This window comes from Oncorhynchus tshawytscha, linkage group LG23 (assembly GCF_018296145.1).
Source record: "Oncorhynchus tshawytscha isolate Ot180627B linkage group LG23, Otsh_v2.0, whole genome shotgun sequence".
In the NCBI taxonomy this organism is placed as follows: domain Eukaryota; kingdom Metazoa; phylum Chordata; class Actinopteri; order Salmoniformes; family Salmonidae; genus Oncorhynchus; species Oncorhynchus tshawytscha.
In genome coordinates, this window is record NC_056451.1 from 10,139,464 (window position 1) to 10,160,994 (window position 21,531).

The 21,531-nt window shown below is 39.7% G+C and overlaps 1 protein-coding gene across 2 annotated transcripts; it reads right to left on the reverse strand.

Annotated features, from left to right (window-relative positions):
- Positions 1-9,314: 9,314 nt before the first annotated feature.
- On the reverse strand, positions 9,315-19,605 carry LOC112223019 (transmembrane protein 106B). 2 transcript variants are annotated; one of them, XM_024385948.1, is made up of 8 exons: positions 19,471-19,605; positions 18,465-18,675; positions 18,148-18,211; positions 17,850-18,009; positions 13,080-13,220; positions 12,613-12,662; positions 12,473-12,526; positions 9,315-10,854 (listed from the first exon to the last, which is right to left on the reverse strand). In XM_024385948.1, exons 2-8 carry the CDS (start codon positions 18,667-18,669, stop codon positions 10,734-10,736), a joined length of 795 nt encoding a protein of 264 aa, XP_024241716.1. In that variant the 5' UTR covers positions 18,670-18,675; positions 19,471-19,605; the 3' UTR covers positions 9,315-10,733. The 2 variants fall into 2 exon arrangements, with proteins under 2 accessions (XP_024241716.1, XP_024241717.1); XM_024385949.1 differs by lacking the exon at positions 12,473-12,526.
- Between the last annotated feature and the right edge of the window lie 1,926 nt (positions 19,606-21,531).

The following is a 21,531-nucleotide window of genomic DNA, read 5'->3' on the forward strand; positions in this document are numbered from 1 at the left end:
GAGAGCCTTACGGTTGAGGGCGGAGCAGTTGCCGTACCAGGCGGTGATACAGCCCGCCAGGATGCTCTCGATTGTGCATCTGTAGAAGTTTGTGAGTGCTTTTGGTGACAAGCCGAATTTCTTCAGCCTCCTGAGGTTGAAGAGGTGCTGCTGCGCCTTCTTCACGATGCTGTCTGTGTGAGTGGACCAATTCAGTTTGTCTGTGATGTGTATGCCGAGGAACTTAAAACTTGCTACCCTCTCCACTACTGTTCCATCGATGTGGATAGGGGGGTGTTCCCTCTGCTGTTTCCTGAAGTCCACAATCATCTCCTTAGTTTTGTTGACGTTGAGTGTGAGGTTATTTTCCTGACACCACACTCCGAGGGCCCTCACCTCCTCCCTGTAGGCCGTCTCGTCGTTGTTGGTAATCAAGCCTACCACTGTTGTGTCGTCCGCAAACTTGATGATTGAGTTGGAGGCGTGCGTGGCCACGCAGTCGTGGGTGAACAGGGAGTACAGGAGAGGGCTCAGAACGCACCCTTGTGGGGCCCCAGTGTTGAGGATCAGCGGGGAGGAGATGTTGTTGCCTACCCTCACCACCTGGGGGCGGCCCGTCAGGAAGTCCAGTACCCAGTTGCACAGGGCGGGGTCGAGACCCAGGGTCTCGAGCTTGATGACGAGCTTGGAGGGTACTATGGTGTTGAATGCCGAGCTGTAGTCGATGAACAGCATTCTCACATAGGTATTCCTCTTGTCCAGATGGGTTAGGGCAGTGTGCAGTGTGGTTGAGATTGCATTGTCTGTGGACCTATTTGGGCGGTAAGCAAATTGGAGTGGGTCTAGGGTGTCAGGTAGGGTGGAGGTGATATGGTCCTTGACTAGTCTCTCAAAGCACTTCATGATGACGGATGTGAGTGCTACGGGCGGTAGTCGTTTAGCTCAGTTACCTTAGCTTTCTTGGGAACAGGAACAATGGTGGCCCTCTTGAAGCATGTGGGAACAGCAGACTGGTATAGGGATTGATTGAATATGTCCGTAAACACACCGGCCAGCTGGTCTGCGCATGCTCTGAGGGCGCGGCTGGGGATGCCGCCTGGGCCTGCAGCCTTGCGAGGGTTAACACGTTTAAATGTCTTACTCACCTCGGCTGCAGTGAAGGAGAGACCGCATGTTTTCATTGCAGGCCGTGTCAGTGGCACTGTATTGTCCTCAAAGCGGGCAAAAAGTTATTTAGTCTGCCTGGGAGCAAGACATCCTGGTCCGTGACTGGGCTGGATTTCTTCCTGTAGTCCGTGATTGACTGTAGACCCTGCCACATGCCTCTTGTGTCTGAGCCGTTGAATTGAGATTCTACTTTGTCTCTGTACTGACGCTTAGCTTGTTTGATAGCCTTGCGGAGGGAATAGCTGCACTGTTTGTATTCAGTCATGTTACCAGACACCTTGCCCTGATTAAAAGCAGTGGTTTGCGCTTTCAGTTTCACACGAATGCTGCCATCAATCCACGGTTTCTGGTTAGGGAATGTTTTAATCGTTGCTATGGGAACGACATCTTCAACGCACGTTCTAATGAACTCGCACACCGAATCAGCGTATTCGTCAATGTTGTTATCTGACGCAATACGAAACATCTCCCAGTCCACGTGATGGAAGCAGTCTTGGAGTGTGGAGTCAGCTTGGTCGGACCAGCGTTGGACAGACCTCAGCGTGGGAGCCTCTTGTTTTAGTTTCTGTCTGTAGGCAGGGATCAACAAAATGGAGTCGTGGTCAGCTTTTCCGAAAGGGGGGCGGGGCAGGGCCTTATATGCGTCGCGGAAGTTAGAGTAACAATGATCCAAGGTCTTTCCACCCCTGGTTGCGCAATCGATATGCTGATAAAATTTAGAGAGTCTTGTTTTCAGATTAGCCTTGTTAAAAGCCCCAGCTACAATGAATGCAGCCTCCGGATAAATCGTTTCCAGTTTGCAGAGAGTTAAATAAAGTTTGTTCAGAGCCATCGATGTGTCTGCTTGGGGGGGGATATATACGGCTGTGATTATAATCAAAGAGAATTCTCTTGGTAGATAATGCGGTCTACATTTGATTGTGAGGAATTCTAAATCAGGTGAACAGAAGGATTTGAGTTCCTGTATGTTTCTTTCATCACACCATGTCACGTTAGTCATAAGGCATAAGGAACACCTTCCTTATATTGAGTTGCCCCTTTCTATTGTCATACCCCTTTCAAAGGCACCTCTCTTACGTTCTTTTGTCTCGCCCGTTCACCCTCTGAATGGCACACATACACAAACCATGTCTCAATTGTCTCAAGGCATAAAAATCCTCTGATTGGAAAGAGCTGTTCTAAAGAGGGCATTGTATTATCATTTCTTTGAACTCCCTGACAAAGGCCACGCAGCCGAAAGGCGTCAGATATTTAAAACGTTGTTTACATTGAACATGCCATACAAATAAAGGCATTTTAATTCATTATATGAGAGTGCCTTGGTTCTCCTTTCTTTTTGAGCATCAAAATCCTTCTTTAACCTGTCTCTGCCCCTCCATCTACACTGATTGAAGTGGATTTAACAAGTGACGTCAATAAGGGATCATAGGTTTCTCCTGGATTCACCTGGTCAGTCTATGTCATGGATAGAGTAGATGTTCCTAATGTTTTGGACACTTAATGTAGTTTGGTCACCTATTTTGAGCAATTAAAACATATATTGGACAAAGAAGCACCTTGCTCTTGCTTTCTGGATATAAAATATGCTACAGTGTTCACAGTAGCAGGGAAACTTCTCTGGTGTGATGTGATAACATTGGCTGGTGGTAAGAAAGCAATGAACGGGAATGCTCTGTTCTCCCCGCGCACTATGTTTACAATAAAATGTTTTATGTCAGAATGCTCAATGTTAGAATGCTTCCAATCAAATGTATGAATTCAGTTGTTTAAAAAAAAAGCTATCTAATTTGCATAAACATTGTGATTGGATAGCTGTGAGGGTTATCGAATCAGAATCAAATCCTCTGATCTCCTTGAGCTCATTAATGATAGAACGTTCATATTTGAAGATTGCCGAAAGGCCAGTCTCTTTGGGAAATGACAAGTGGCAAGGAGTGGAATGTAATAGCTGAACAGAGAAGGCAACCTGGCTAACGTGTCCACCTGATAGACTTCAATAGAAGTTTAAAAATGATCAAGGCTTCATTATTACGTTCTATGCGCGATGTGATGGTTATTAGTCAGAATGTAGGCCTAATGTGGGCTATAGCCTGTAAAGTATAGCCTTCTGAGTTTGAAGTAGACCTAATTCACAATGATAGGTACACTCTTAGAAAAATTGGTTCCCCATAGGAGAACCCATTTGGTTCCAGGTAGAACCCTTTTTAGTTCCAGGTAGAACTATTTTGGGTTGCATTTAGAACCCTCTGGAAAAAGGGTTCTACATGGAACGCAATAGGGTTATACCTGGAACCAAAAAGGGTTATTCGGGAACCATTTGAGGTTGTACTAGGTAACTCTTTTTCTCCATCATGGAAGGGAGAATAGGGTAGTGGTAGAACATAAATGTTCAGTTGGTTTTCTCTGTAATGGAAGCCTATCAACAGTGCACCTGGAAAAGTAATTTCCTTACATCTGGAAAAGGGAAAGTATATATCATCTATGGGGAAGGAAATGACATTTACACAACCAAACTAGTCTAGTCTGCTCCCATTTCTAACTTCCTAGTCTACCTTACACTGATATCTAAATGTATTTTTTCGGTGTGCTATGATATTTAGTGTTGTTTGTAGAAACACAATTGGATTTATTATTATTTCACACACTTGTTGTTTGTCTAGGCTACATCCCTGAAACATGAACCCATACACTGGCATCCATACATCCCTGGGTTAATGTACTTCCTCAATAGCTGTCAAAACATCATGTTACGTTCACCATTTGTAACTTTTCTCCCTGAAGAACAACCATATTTCCGCAAGAACTCCATTTTGTGAACATTGCATGAACTGCTTAACCCAGAAGTCTGAAACCAAATTCACATCCTCACTCAGTCTACTTTATGTTCCAGATGTCTTGTATCATGCTGAGGAAGCACAATAAGACTGCACACCATTACAAATAGTTCCCGAATCTTGACCATTAGTTTCAATACACTCTGAATACAGGAAAACTCAAGTCTCCCTCATAGTTGGTGGTCATAAATGATGCCAGTGAGCACAGCATGTGACTGCATTGTGTCTGTGTCTGGACCCGGTTTCCCAATAGATGGAACTTAAGCTTAACGTGTTACACAATATGATTGAAATACATAGGCCTATGTAGCCTATACTGTATTTACATTTTAATGCAGTCATCTCGGTTTTGTAACAATTGCAAAGCCATTGGCAACTTTGTATTTCTATTGAACTTTGTGGTCACAGAGGTGTATAAACATCCTTATTGTATGTTTAGTGGAGATCTTCTGTGTATAAAGTGATGCAGAAGGGCAAAACAAAGCATTTAACGACGCACTTAGCTGTGTTTTCAAGTGAAACTTTAGTAACAATGGTTTTGGGAAACTATTGAGGCACGAATCCCATTCAAGTCATGGGACCGATATTAGCATTTTTTTGTGCATCATGTTCAAAACATCTAGAACTGACTTTGTTGAGCTTTTACAATCAATTTGAGATACCTTCAGATGATTTGGACATGGTGCGTGAAAAATGCTAATATTGGTCCCGTGACATGAATGGGATTTGTGCCACAAATGCTAGAACGTTAGCATGTGGAAACAGTGCCAGGGAAACTAAACCAAATCATGGATTGCTGTCATACCTTTTCCATAGACTGCTTACAGGGCAAGGAAACCAATGCGTCATTTTGTAATTTGGGAGAACTATCGCTTTAAGATGCTTTTGGGAAACTGGGCCCTGGTTAATTAGGAACCGCTCCAAGTCCCTGACCTGAATCCTGGGGAGGAAGTCAACTGCCGTTTAAACGACAGCAACAGATGTGAGGTAAGCATACTGTTACACACTGGAGACCTGAAGCATCTAGAAGCAAACAAAGTAACACACTGACACACATCCAGAACAGTTTACAAATAAAATCAAAGGTCATACAGGACTAGCAGATGCATTACAATACAGCATACATTAGAATACAGCATACATTACAATAGAGCATACATTACAATAGAGCATACATTACAATACAGCATACATTACAATACAGCATACATTACAATACACATACATTACAATACAGCATACATTACAATACACATACATTACAATACACATACATTACAATAGAGCATACATTACAATACACATACATTACAATACAGCATACATTACAATACAGCATACATTACAATACACATACATTACAATAGAGCATACATTACAATACACATACATTACAATACAGCATACATTACAATACACATACATTACAATAGAGCATGCATTACAATACAGCATACATTACAATACACATACATTACAATACAGCATGCATTACAATAGAGCATACATTACAATACACATACATTACAATACAGCATACATTACAATACAGCATACATTACAATACAGCATACATTACAATACAGCATACATTACAATACAGCATGCATTACAATAGAGCATACATTACAATACACATACATTACAATACAGCATACATTACAATACAGCATACATTACAATACAGCATACATTACAATACACATACATTACAATACACATACATTACAATACAGCATACATTACAATACACATACATTACAATACAGCATACATTACAATACAGCATACATTACAATAGAGCATACATTACAATACACATACATTACAATACAGCATACATTACAATACAGCATACATTACAATACACATACATTACAATAGAGCATGTATTACAATACACATACATTACAATACACATACATTACAATACAGCATACATTACAATACACATACATTACAATAGAGCATACATTACAATACACATACATTACAATACAGCATACATTACAATACAGCATACATTACAATACACATACATTACAATAGAGCATGCATTACAATAGAGCATACATTACAATACACATACATTACAATACAGCATACATTACAATACAGCATGCATTACAATACAGCATACATTACAATACAGCATACATTACAATAGAGCATACATTACAATACACATACATTACAATACAGCATACATTACAATACAGCATGCATTACAATACACATACATTAGAATACAGCATACATTACAATACAGCATACATTACAATAGAGCATACATTACAATACACATACATTACAATACAGCATACATTACAATACAGCATGCATTACAATACAGCATACATTACAATATGGCATACATTACAATACAGCATACATTACAATAGAGCATACATTACAATACGCATACATTACAATACAGCATACATTACAATACAGCATGCATTACAATACAGCATGCATTACAATACACATACATTACAATACAGCATACATTACAATACAGCATACATTACAATACAGCATACATTACAATACACATACATTACAATACAGCATACATTACAATACAGCATACATTACAATAGAGCATACATTACAATACACATACATTACAATACAGCATACATTACAATACAGCATACATTACAATACACATTCATTACAATAGAGCATGTATTACAATACACATACATTACAATACACATACATTACAATACAGCATACATTACAATACACATACATTACAATACAGCATACATTACAATACACATACATTACAATACAGCATACATACATACATTACAATACAGCATACATTACAATACAGCATACATTACAATACAGCATACATTACAATACAGCATACATTACAATACACATACATTACAATACAGCATACATTACAATACAGCATGCATTACAATACAGCATACATTACAATACAGCATACATTACAATACAGAGCATACATTACAATACACATACATTACAATACAGCATACATTACAATACAGCATGCATTACAATACACATACATTAGAATACAGCAATACACATTACAATACAGCATACATTACAATACACAGCATACATTACAATACACATACATTACAATACAGCATACATTACAATACAGCATGCATTACAATACAGCATACATTACAATAGAGCATACATTACAATACAGCATACATTACAATAGAGCATACATTACAATACACATACATTACAATACAGCATACATTACAATACAGCATGCATTACAATACAGCATGCATTACAATACACATACATTACAATACACATACATTACAATACAGCATACACTACAATACAGCATGCATTACAATACAGCATGCATTACAATACAGCATACATTACAATACAGCATGCATTACAATACAGCATACATTAAAATACAGCATGCATTACAATACACATACATTATAATACAGCGTGCATTATAATACACATACATCACAATACAGCATACATTACAAAACACATACATTACAATACAGCATGCATTACAATACAGCATACATTATAATACAGCATGTATTACAATACACATACATTACAATACAGCATGCATTACAATACAGCATACATTACAATACAGCATACATTACAATACAGCATACATTACAAAACACATACATTACAATACACATACATTACAATACAGCATGCATTACAATACACATACATTACAATACAGCATGCATTACAATACACATACATTACAATACAGCATGCATTACAATACACATACATTACAATACAGCATACATTACAATACACATACATTACAATACACATACATTACAATACAGCATGCATTACAATACACATACATTACAATACAGCATACATTACAATACACATACATTACAATACAGCATACATTACAATACACATACATTACAATACAGCATGCATTACAATACACATACATTACAATACACATACATTACAATACAGCATACATTACAATACAGCATACATTACAATACATTACATACATTTACAATACAGCATACATTACAATACAGCATACATTACAATACAGCATACATTACAATACAGCATACATTACAATACAGCATACATTACAATACAGCATGCATTATAATACACATACAATACAGCATACATTACAATTACAGCATGCATTACAATACACATAATACACATTACAATACAATACAGCATATGCATTACAATACACATACATTACAATACAGCATACATTACAATACACATACATTACAATACACATACATTACAATACAGCATGCATTACAATACACATACATTACAATACACATACATTACAATACACATACATTACAATAGAGCATACATTACAATACACATACATTACAATACAGCATGCATTACAATACACATACATTACAATACAGCATACATTACAATACAGCATACATTACAATACACATACATTACAATACAGCATACATTACAATACAGCATACATTACAATACAGCATACATTACAATACAGCATACATTACAATACAGCATACATTACAATAGAGCATACATTACAATACACATACATTACAATACAGCATGCATTACAATACAGCATACATTACAATACAGCATACATTACAATACAGCATACATTACAATACAGCATACATTACAATAGAGCATACATTACAATACACATACATTACAATACAGCATACATTACAATACAGCATACATTACAATAGAGCATACATTACAATACACATACATTACAATACAGCATACATTACAATAGAGCATACATTACAATACAGCATACATTACAATACAGCATGCATTACAATACAGCATACAAACCTGTTTAGGATCTTGTAGAACAGAGTACCACATTGACACAGTACTGTATGACAGCAAACATATGCTGTATACTGTCCATTTAGAATACAAGTACGTGTTCACTAGAGCACCCTGTCAAACATACCTAAGCCTGTCTATTCTGTGTGACTTTAAATGTCACCTCATGCTATTTTTAAGATGCTAAATATTGGACTTGGTGTGTTTTACACATGAATGGCATGCATTGTGTTGTTAATTACTTGGACTTCAATAGTGAGTAAAGTAAGCTTTTTATGCAAACTTGCGCATATGGTCATTTGTCATTACAGAAACTATATTTTCATCCAACACTTACTTGTTTCTAAGTTAATTTAGTTCAATTAGGCGCCACCCTGTGCTAGTGATTGGTATTGCACATTTCTCCACCCTTTGAATTCTCCCCCAACTACAAACTATCAATAAATGCACCAAACAAAAACCTCAAAATCAACCGCTTTTATTCCCAGTTTCATGCAAGGAAAAAACATTGTTACATGTACTGTATGATTGGCAGTGGCTTACATGGACAGTATCCACATTTACACAGTAGTACACAGTCAACGCGCCTCAGTGAGGATTCAGAACTGACTTTAAACTGATGAAAATGTTCCTTCTTGGATGATTTGGTACATAATATGGCACATTGACATGTACAACAGTACATTGGTGTGATTGTTCCTCCATAGAGTATATCAGATAATATAAACAATGTACACATCTGATATTTTATCTTGGGCATTTTTATTGTCCTCAGTTCAGTATTCTGTGCATGCACAACAGACGTTAAAAGTAATAACAAATGTTTAAGGAAAATAACAAAATGGATACTTACTGTACCCTGACATTTAATCATCTCAAAAAGAAACACAAACTCGAAAAGCACAACTTACTTGCGAGTTTCAGTGATCAATCATGACAAATTAAAAGGGTCAAAGGGCATCAAATGAAAAATGTAAAGACAAAATGACCTCTTAAAATCGATTCCCAAAGAGAAAATAAAAACCAAATTTTACAACACCATTGAGGGTATTTATGTAATATCATATTTCGAAATGGGTAGTCGTCAAGTTAGAAAAAAACCCTGTAACATTCCCATTACAACAAACAATTAAAGAGTAATACACATCATAAAACAACACATCTAATAGTTATAGGTACAGTATTTGAATAATTGAATTATAAAAATACAAGATCCCTCTCATTAGATCCCTAAATGACGCAATCTAATTATGGTCCGTAGTCATCACAATTACGCCGACTCCACCCCGACATGATCTGCCACCTCAGTTAGATTTACGCCTAATTCTATCATTACAATGAAAATGTAAGAGTAACGACAAACATCATCAGGAAGTACTATTTTGTACAAAATACATCCTTGAAGAAAACAAAATGGCTGGTATTTAAAAAAAAAGAATGCCATAAAATGCCATCAAAAAAGTGGTTTGAGGTGATTAGTGGTGCTGGTAATCCAAATGAGGATGCTGTCCTATTACTTCATTTGTATTGCACGTCCCAAAGCTAGTGTTCTGGGAAGGTTAGTGGTACAGACTACATTACATCAACAACTCTGCCGTATAAATACTCTCTGATGATTGCGTTTCCCATACAAAGCTAAAGTGCATCTTTACCTCAAATGCCTGTACACATTGGATTGGGTCATTCGATTAGGAAGAATTTGCACAAGAAATGTTCTACCTGCGACATCCTCAAACCCTCATTAAACTGAACATTGGCGCCTTGCTAACTTCATGGTTCCTCCTATTCTCCAGTAGACATGTGCCCAAAGGAACTCCGTAAAAAACCCTCTCGTCTGCCTTTAGATGGATGGGCTTCCATTATGGCTGTGTTTTGACTGCCTTACTGATACATCTTCACATGTCCATGCAGCGAGGTGGTGTTGCCCCCACAGTCCACATACTGGTATATCTCCTGGGAGACCTGCTCCGAGTGCCCAAAGTAGGATGTGGTCACTGTCACCCTGAAAACCAGTCAATAGACAGTAGTCAGTTTCCCCAAAATGGCTGCCCACATGGGCGTGTGTGGTTTGACAAAATAAATAGAGTAGGTACAGTAACATGTGTAAACTCAATGTATTAGTAGATATTTGAAAAGGTACACTGCATTCAGAAAGTATTCAGACCCCTTGACTTTTTCCACATTTTGTTATGTTACAGCCTTATATTAAAATGGATTAAATAGTGTTTTTCCCTCATCAATCTAGAAAACAATACCCCATAATGACAAAGCAAAAAGGGCTTTTTGAAATTTCTGCAAAAAAAGAATCATGTTTTTTTTTACATGAAGTATTCATACCCTTTACTCAGTACTTTGTTGAAGCACCTTTGTCAGCGAATACAGACTTGAGTCTTCTTGGGTATGACGCTACAAGTTTGGCACACCTTTATTTGGGGAGTTTCTGCGTTGCTGCACAGCTATTTTCAGGTCTCTCCAGAGATGTTTGGTTGGGTTCAAGTCCGGGCTCTGGCTGGACATTCAGAGACTTGTCCCGAAGCCACTCCTACGTTGTCTTGGTTTTGTGCTTAGGGTCGTTGTCCTGTTGGACGTTGAACCTTTGCCCCAGTCTGAGATCCTGAGCACTCTGAAGCAGGGTTTCATCAAGGATCTCTGTGTACTTTGCTCCCTCTTTCCCTCAATCCTGACTAGTCTCCCAGTCCCTGCCTCTGAAAAACATCCCCACAGCATGATGCTTCACCGTAGGGATAGTGCCAGGTTTCCTCCAGATGTGATTTTTGGCATTTAGGCCAAAGAGAACAATCTGGGTTTCCTCAGACCAGAGAATCTTGTTTCTCATTGTCTGAGAGTCCTTTAGGTGCCTTTTGGCAAACTCCAAGTGGGCTGTCATGTGCCTTTTACTGAGGAGTGGCTTCTGTCTGGCCACTCTACCATAAAGCCCTGATTGGTGGACTGCTGCAGAGATGGTTGTCCTTCTGGAAGGTTCTCCCATCTCCACAGAGGAACTCTGGAGCTGGTTCTTGGGGTCCTTGATCACCTCCCGTACCTAGGCCCTTCTCCCCTGAGTGTTCAGTTTGGCTGGGCGGGCCAGCTCTAGGAAGAGTCTTTGTGGTTCCAAACTTCTTCCATTTAAGAATGATGGAGGCCACTGTGTTCTTGGAGAACTTCAATGCTGCAGAAATCTTTTGGTACCCTTCCCAGATCTGTGCCTCGACACAATCGTGTCTTGGAGCTCTACAGACAATTCCTTCGACCTCATGGCATGGTTTTAGCTCTGACATGCACTGTCAACTGTGGGATCTTATATAGACAGGTGTGTGCCTTTCCAAATCATGTCCAATCAATTGTATTTACCACAGGTGAACTCCAATAAAGTTGTAGAAACATCTCAAGCTGATCAATGGAAACGGGATGCACCTGAGCTCAATGTTGAGTCCCAAAGCAGAGAACCAATGTAAATAAGACTTTTCTGTTTAAAAAAAAATGTTTAATACATTTCTTCGTCATTATGGGGTATTGTGTGTAGATTTATGAGCAAACATTTTTAGAATGAGACTGTAATGTCACAAAATGTGGAAAAAGGGAAGGGGTCTGAATACTTTCCGAATGCACTGTATACTTACTGCATCATGACCACAATGTTGTGAACCTTTATGGACTGCAGGGTGCAATAGTCGCTGCAACGCAAAACATTTATTAAAGAAATGTCACCATTTGTACTGCCAACCACACAATAAAATGCAATTACGTGTGAAATACTTACAACATATAACTCATCTCATCAGCAATGACTGTGGGAACCATGTAGTCAATCTGAAATAAACAATATGATGTAATGCAGCCGTTATCCATCTCTCATATTGAACAGGGCGGTTGAGTGCTGACTGAGTAAGTAATGAGTAACGTTTGAGGGCAACAGTCCAAAAATGACATCCTTATTCCATCCTTGCTGCTACTGATGCCCTCAGAACAGGGACAGATGTTCTAGTGGATTCGTCAACAACAATAAGGTTCATTATCAATGAGACATGATTTTGTTGCTAGATTTTGCAGCAAAGCGGGCGGAACAATGAGCTGCTGTGTTGAGCGATAGAAAAGCACTTCAGGACATTTGAAAGTACAAATTTGATTCACTTGTCAAGCTATGCTCACTTTATAAACTGTAATATGTTTATAACAAGCAGTTATACCAAGGCATGTTATTCTAAAATTCACATGGTAAAGACCCACCTGCTGCTTATCCAGTGGTATGATGGTCGTCACATTGCTAATACGGGCCTTCCCAATCACCGTCTTAGAGAACTGCACTTGGGCTGTGATGTTGGTCAGGGATACAGCGTAGTAGTTGTTATTGGTGATGTTCAGAGTGTTCTAGAAGAAAAGACATACGGCACAACAGTTGTTGGAAAGAGAGTCATTACGTAGGACCCACTCCAATTTGCATACCGCCCCAACAGAACCACAGATGGTGCAATCTCTGTTGCACTTCACACTGCCCTCTCCCACCTGGACAAGAAGAACACCTATGCGAGAATAGTCTTCATCGACTACAGCTCAACGTTCAACACCAGAGTACCCTCCAGGCTCATCACTAAGCTCAGGACCCTGGGACTGAACACACCTCCCTATGTAACTGGATCCTGGACTTCCTTGCCCCCAGGTATTTTTTTTTTTAAAATATATATATATATATATATATATATATATATATATATATATATATATATATATATATATATATATATATATACAGTGCCTTGCGAAAGTATTCGGCCCCCTTGAACTTTGCGACCTTTTGCCACATTTCAGGCTTCAAACATAAAGATATAAAACTGTATTTTTTGTGAAGAATCAACAACAAGTGGGACGCAATCATGAAGTGGAACGACATTTATTGGATATTTCAAACTTTTTAACAAATCAAAAACTGAAAAATTGGGAGTGCAAAATTATTCAGCCCCCTTAAGTTAATACTTTGTAGCGCCACCTTTTGCTGCGATTACAGCTGTAAGTTGCTTGGGGTATGTCTCTATCAGTTTTGCACATCGAGAGACTGAAATCTTTTCCCATTCCTCCTTGCAAAACAGCTCGAGCTCAGTGAGGTTGGATGGAGAGCATTTGTGAACAGCAGTTTTCAGTTCTTTCCACAGATTCTCGATTGGATTCAGGTCTGGACTTTGACTTGGCCATTCTAACACCTGGATATGTTTATTTTTGAACCATTCCATTGTAGATTTTGCTTTATGTTTTGGATCATTGTCTTGTTGGAAGACAAATCTCCGTCCCAGTCTCAGGTCTTTTGCAGACTCCATCAGGTTTTCTTCCAGAATGGTCCTGTATTTGGCTCCATCCATCTTCCCATCAATTTTAACCATCTTCCCTGTCCCTGCTGAAGAAAAGCAGGCCCAAACCATGATGCTGCCACCACCATGTTTGACAGTGGGGATGGTGTGTTCAGGGTGATGAGCTGTGTTGCTTTTACGCCAAACATAACGTTTTGCATTGTTGCCAAAAAGTTCAATTTTGGTTTCATCTGACCAGAGCACCTTCTTCCACATGTTTGGTGTGTCTCCCAGGTGGCTTGTGGCAAACTTTAAACAACACTTTTTATGGATATCTTTAAGAAATGGCTTTCTTCTTGCCACTCTTCCATAAAGGCCAGATTTGTGCAATATACGACTGATTTTTGTCCTATGGACAGAGTCTCCCACCTCAGCTGTAGATCTCTGCAGTTCATCCAGAGTGATCATGGGCCTCTTGGCTGCATCTCTGATCAGTCTTCTCCTTGTATGAGCTGAAAGTTTAGAGGGACGGCCAGGTCTTGGTAGATTTGCAGTGGTCTGATACTCCTTCCATTTCAATATTATCGCTTGCACAGTGCTCCTTGGGATGTTTAAAGCTTGGGAAATATTTTTGTATCCAAATCCGGCTTTAAACTTCTTCACAACAGTATCTCGGACCTGCCTGGTGTGTTCCTTGTTCTTCATGATGCTCTCTGCGCTTTTAACGGACCTCTGAGACTATCACAGTGCAGGTGCATTTATACGGAGACTTGATTACACACAGGTGGATTGTATTTATCATCATTAGTCATTTAGGTCAACATTGGATCATTCAGAGATCCTCACTGAACTTCTGGAGAGAGTTTGCTGCACTGAAAGTAAAGGGGCTGAATAATTTTGCACGCCCAATTTTTCAGTTTTTGATTTGTTAAAAAAGTTTGAAATATCCAATAAATGTCGTCCCACTTCATGATTGTGTCCCACTTGTTGTTGATTCTTCACAAAAAAATACAGTTTTATATCTTTATGTTTGAAGCCTGAAATGTGGCAAAAGGTCGCAAAGTTCAAGGGGGCCGAATACTTTTGCAAGGCACTGTATATATATCCCAGGCGGTGAAGGTGAGCAACAACACATCTACCACTATGACCCTCAACACAGAGCCCGTCAGGGGTGCGTGTTCATTTCCCTCCTGTATTCCCTGTTCACCCATGACTGAATGACCGAACACGACTCCCAACACCATCACTAAGTTTGCTAACAACACAATGGTGCTAGGCCTGATCATCGACGACAATGAGACAGCCTATAGGGAGGAGGTCAGTGTGGTGCCAGGACAACACCCTCTCCCCCCACGTCAGCAAGACAAAGGAGCTGATCGTGGACTATAGGAAACGGAGGGCCGAGCACGCTCCCATCCACATCGACAGGGCTGTAGTGGAGCGGGTTGAGAGCTTCAAGTTCCTCGGTGTCCACATCACTAAGGAAGTAACATTGTCCACACACACCAACACAGTTGTGAAGAAGGCAAGACAACACCTCTCCCCTAAATGGAGGCTGAAAAGATTTGGCACGGACCCTCAGATCCTCAAAAAGTTCTACAGCTGCATAATTGAAAGCATTTTGACTGGTTACATCACCACTTGGTATGGCAACTGCTTGGCGTCCGACCACAAGGCACTACAGAGGGTAGTGCGTACGGCCCAGTACATCACTGGGGCCGAGCTCCCTGAAATCCAGAATAGAGGTCGACCAATTAATCGGAATGGCCGATTAATTAGGGCCGATTTCAAGTTTTCATTACAATCGGAAATCAGTATTTTTGGACACCGAATTAGCCGATTAAAAAATATATATTCATATTTTTTTACACCTTTATTTAATCTTTATTTAACTAGGCAAGTCAGTTAAGAACACATTGTTATTTTCAATTATGGTCTAGGAACGGTGGGTTAACTGTCTCGTTCAGGGGCAGAACAACAGATTTTTACCTTGTTAGCTCGGGGGATTCAATCTTGCAACCTTACAGTTAACTAGTCCAACGCTCTAACCACCTGATTACATTGCACTCCACGAGGAGAATGCCTGTTACGCAAATGCAGTAAGCCAAGGTAAGTTGCTAGCTAGCATTAAACTTATCTTATAAAAAAACAATCAATCAATCATAATCACTAGTTAACTACACATGGTTGATGATATTACTAGTTTATCTAGCGTGTCCTGCGTTGCATATAATCGATGCGGTGCGTATCGTTGCTCCAATGTGTACCTAACCATAAACATCAATGCATTTCTTAAAATCAATACACAGAAGTATATATTTTTAAACCTGCATATTTAGCTAAAAGAAATCCAGGTTAGCAGGCAATATTAACCAGGTGAAATTGTGTCACTTCTCTTGCGTTCATTGCACACAGAGTCAGGGTATATGCAACAGTTTGGGCCGCCTAATTTGCCAGAATTTTATGTAATTATGACATACCATTGAAGGTTGTGCAATGTAACAGGAATATTTAAACAATGCCACTTAATATAATGTTTACATACCCTACATTACTCATCTCATATGTATATGTATATACTGTACTCTATATCATCTACTGCATCTTGCCATCTTTATGTAATACATGTATCACTAGCCACTTTAAACAATGCCACTTAATATAATGTTTACATACCCTACATTACTCATCTCATACGTATATACTGTACTCGATACCATCTACTGTATCTTGCCTATGCCGCTCTGTACCATCACTCATTAATATATCTTTATGTACATATTCATTATCCCTTTACACTTGTGTGTATAAGGTAGTAGTTGTGGAATTGTTAGGTTAGATTACTCGTTGGTTATTACTGCATTTCGCTACACTTGAATTAACATCTGCTAACCATGTGTATGTGACAAATAAAACTTGATTTGATTTTTGATTTGATTTAGACTTATGGATGCCACCCGTTAGATGAAATACGGAATGGTTCCATATTTCATTGAAAGAATAAACGTCTTGTTTTCGAGATGATAGTTTCCGGATTCGGCCATATTAATGACCTACGGCTAGTATTTCTGTGTGTTATCATGTTATAACTAAGTCTATGATTTGCTAGAGCAGTCTGAGCAATGGTAGGCAGCAGCAGGCTCGTAAGCATTCATTCAAACAACACTTTTGTGCGTTTGCCAGCAGCTGTTTATGACTTCAAGCCTATCAACTCCCGAGATCAGACCAGAGGACATTTCTCCAAAAAGTACAATCTTCGTCCCCATGTGCAGTTGCAAACTGTAGTCTGGCTTGTTTATGGCGGTTTTGGAGCAGTGGTTTCTTCCTTGCTGAGCGCCCTTTCAGGTTGTCGATATAGGACTCGTTTTACTGTGGATATAGAAAACTCCAACTTCTGACTCCAACCTAAGTGTATGTAAACTTCTGACTTCAACTGTACATATCTACCTCAATTACCTCATGCCTCTGCACATTGATTCGGTGCTAGTACTCCGTGTATATAGCCATGTTATTGTTACTCATGGTGTATTTAGTCCTTGTGTTGTTGTTTTTCTATTTTTCTCTCAGCACTGTTGGGAACGGTTGGTAAATACTAATTTCACTGTTAGTCTACACCGTTGTTTTACGAAACATGTGACCAATACAATTTGATTTGAATCCATGTCAACCCTTAGATGGAAACACAAGAAAAAAACGAACACCAGAGAGAGGATCTTACCGTGATATTGAGATAGACAATCCGTTTGTCCTGGTCATAGGAGACGAATGCAGACTTCACGCCCACATAGGAGACGTCGATAGAACGAGGGAACATGAAAAACACAGCCAGGCCAGACAGCAGGAGGCATAGAAACACAGACACAGTGACATACAGCTTTCTGCAAGAGAAAGGGAGGAAGCGCCATTAAAAGAAAAACAGAAGTTGGATATAGACCACAGTCAACCACAGTTGAATCATTCAATTGCACAGCTTTCAAAAGAAAAGAGACGTCTTGGCTGAGCGAGATGAGACTTACGTTCTCCTTGGCTGGAGCCTCTGGTCACTGTATGGAATCAGAGCCACAAGCTGGTTCTCTTGGCCTGCATTAGAGATGTGATGACAAAGCCATTTACAGAGGAAACTGATGTTGGTTCAAACGTATGTCTTTTTCATTTTCAGTGAATGTTGGAAGTCTCAGTGTTTCTAGGTGGCCTATCTAATCAAAATGCAAATTAGGAAATAAAAAATAGCAGCTCATGAGGTGGAGATTTAGAACAGATGTAGGTGTATTGTGTCAGTGAGTGAGAGTTCATGTTTATTACTGTGTAGGAATGTATTTGTTTATCCCCTTACCCCGTGGTATTCTGCCAGTGCCCTGGCATGTGGGGCATGTGACACTGTCTCTGCCAGTAAATTCCACATAGGGGAACTGAGACACATCTCCATTCTTTCCATCCTCTTCACTCTGTGTGTCTATGTACTCTGGACCAGTCGTCAGGCCACTCTGGCTGCTACGGTCGTCTTTCCCCTTCGACAAGAGGGAGTGTGACTTCCCCATCACTTTCTGTGAATAAAACATTTAAGATCTAATAAGTAGGTGTGGTTGGTAGTGAAAACTCGTGCCACATATTCATTTGATATTTACATGGTAGTTATGGTCATTTTACACAAATTGTTTTATACTACTTTTGTACTATAACAAGGTACCTGCCTACGTCATGACCATGTATATACAGGTTTAAAAGCCAATTTATACTGTAGACAGGCTACCATTCTCCTATTCCATTTTTGGATAGATTATTTTTGTTTTGTTTAGACCAGTTTACACCAACTCCCCAAAAGCTCTTATCAAGTGCGCACCATCTATGTAATTCATGCGTGCTTGAAACAATTATTGTCAAACAAAAGACACTTGTTCTGACCAAAGTTTCGTATGGACCAAATATATGTAACCTAGTCAAACACATCGCATCGTGTCTTCTACTCCTACTATACATTGTGCGCCAATGGTCGAGGTACTGTTATGACGTGCAGACGACCATTATGCTACACAGTACACCATGTTCCTTCCAGAGAAACTCGTTCGCCGCCTGCCATTTTAATCTGAAACTCACGAATACATTGTTGCGTATTTGCTGCGATATTCTGTTGTATTTTATTTGGTGTCAAGTTATTGATGTGAATGATTGCGTAGAAAACTTGCAGAGCACAGGGCATTGTTAGCATGGATAAAATGTTTCCATATTGCAAAATGTTGCCCGGTTCCCCTGACAATGTCAAAGCATCACTGTGCGGTATTACACACGCACTACAGATATGATCAAAATGGCAACATTCGATATTCGATTAATCTGCTTACCTTTGCATATATTCACGCAGAATTGCTTTACATATGCTTGGTCACAAATAGCCGCTGTTATTATCAATATAGTACTGACATAAATACACGCACTAGTATTCTGCCAGCAGCTCCGACGAGACGTCACTTTCGTATGGTAATGTGGAAAACTTCAAAATAAAAGTCGGCATTATATAAAATCTATGTCAATGTGATAACTAATTCAAATTATATTGCATTTTAATCTATGGCCACTTTTATTGTGCCAACAAGAAATTGCAATAAGTAATTTATGAAAACAAATGTAAATAATATTTTTTAAGACCAATAATGAAAATACAATGTTGACACTAGTATGTTGAGAATATTGGGCTGTAATGAGAAAACGTTTCCACATGTCTCAGCTAAAGTGGGGTAGAAAATACACAGTAGGATCTCTACTAACCAAATAATGATTCGTTTTGGAGGGGGACTGTGTCATACATATGTGTGTGTCATACAGCACTTCGTTCTCCAGCACTACTTGTACTTTATGTTTCTCGTGTAAGGTCAAAAGGCATCCACAGTAATGTGAAACCTTGTGTCCTTATCTCGCTTTATTGATCTTTCAGCAGTTCGCAATGGGAGGTTGACCTACATATTGAGCTCAGTAATCTGTCATTCAGGGATAAATGCCAAAAAAGGACACTACAAGGCACATCTTATATTTGACTCTTTTAAGATGAAGATTATCTCTATAGAGCAGGAGTTATCTAGGGGAGCGCCAGGTAGCCCAGTGGTTAGAGCATTGGGCCAGTAACCGAAAGGTTGCTAGATTGAATCTCGGATGTGACAAGGTAAAAATCTGTCATTCTGCCCCTGAACAAGGCAGTTAACCCACTGTTCCTAGGCTGTCATTGTAAATAAGATTTGGTTCTTAACTGACTTTCCTCGTAAAATAATTTAATAATATATATTTTTATGATTTATAATCCTCAAAAGGTTATACAGCTGCAACATCGAGAGCATCCTGACTGGTTGCATCACTGCCTGGTAAGGCAACTGCTCGGCCTCCGACTGCAAGGTACGCACAGGATGTACTTCGAACACCCGACAAGGCCAACATCCCCGTCATTGGCAAGAGAAAGAGACGCAGGTACAGAGGACACAGAGCAGGGTGCATCGCAAGGATCCACAGAAGGCAAGTGGGAAAGCTCCCGTTACCGTCAATATATTACTTGACTGGAACATGTTCGCCACAGTGACTGTACGTACATACCCCAACCAGAAGCCATGGATTACAGGCAACATTTGCACAGAGCTAAAGGGTAGAGCTGCCACTTTCAAGGTGCGGGACTCTAACCCGGAAGCTTTTAAGAAATCCTGCTATGCCCTCCTACAAACCGTCAAACAGGCAAAGTGCTAATACAGGGCTAAGATTGAATCGTACTACACCGGCTCCGACGCTCATCGGATGTGGCAGGGCTTGCAAACTATTACAGACTACAAAGGGAATCACAGCTGCGAGCCTACCAGATGAGCTAAATCACTTCTATGCTCGCTTCAAGGCAAGCAACACAGACATGCATGAGAGCATCAGCTGTTCCGGACGACTGTGTGATCACGCTCTCCACAGCTGACGTGAGTAAGACCTTTAAACAGGTCAAAATCCACAAGGATTACCAGGACGTGTGCTCCGGGCATGTGCTGACCAACTGACATGTGCCTTCACTGACATGTGCCTTCACTGACATTTTCAACATGTCCCTGATTGAGTCTGTAATACCAACATGTTTCAAGCAGACCACCATAGTCCCTGTGCACTAGAACACTAAGACAACCTGACTTAATGACTACAGACCCGTAGCACTCATGTCCATAGCCATGAAGTGCTTTGAAAGGCTGGTAATGGCTCACATTAACACTATTATCCCAGAATCCCTAGACCCACTCCAATTTGCATGACTGGTTGCATGGCACGGCAACTGCTCGGCCTCCGACAGTAAGGTACTACAGAGAGTAATGCGTACGGCCCAGTACATTACTGGGGCTAAGCTGCCTGCCATCCAGGACCTCTACACCAGGCGGTATCAGAGGAAGGCC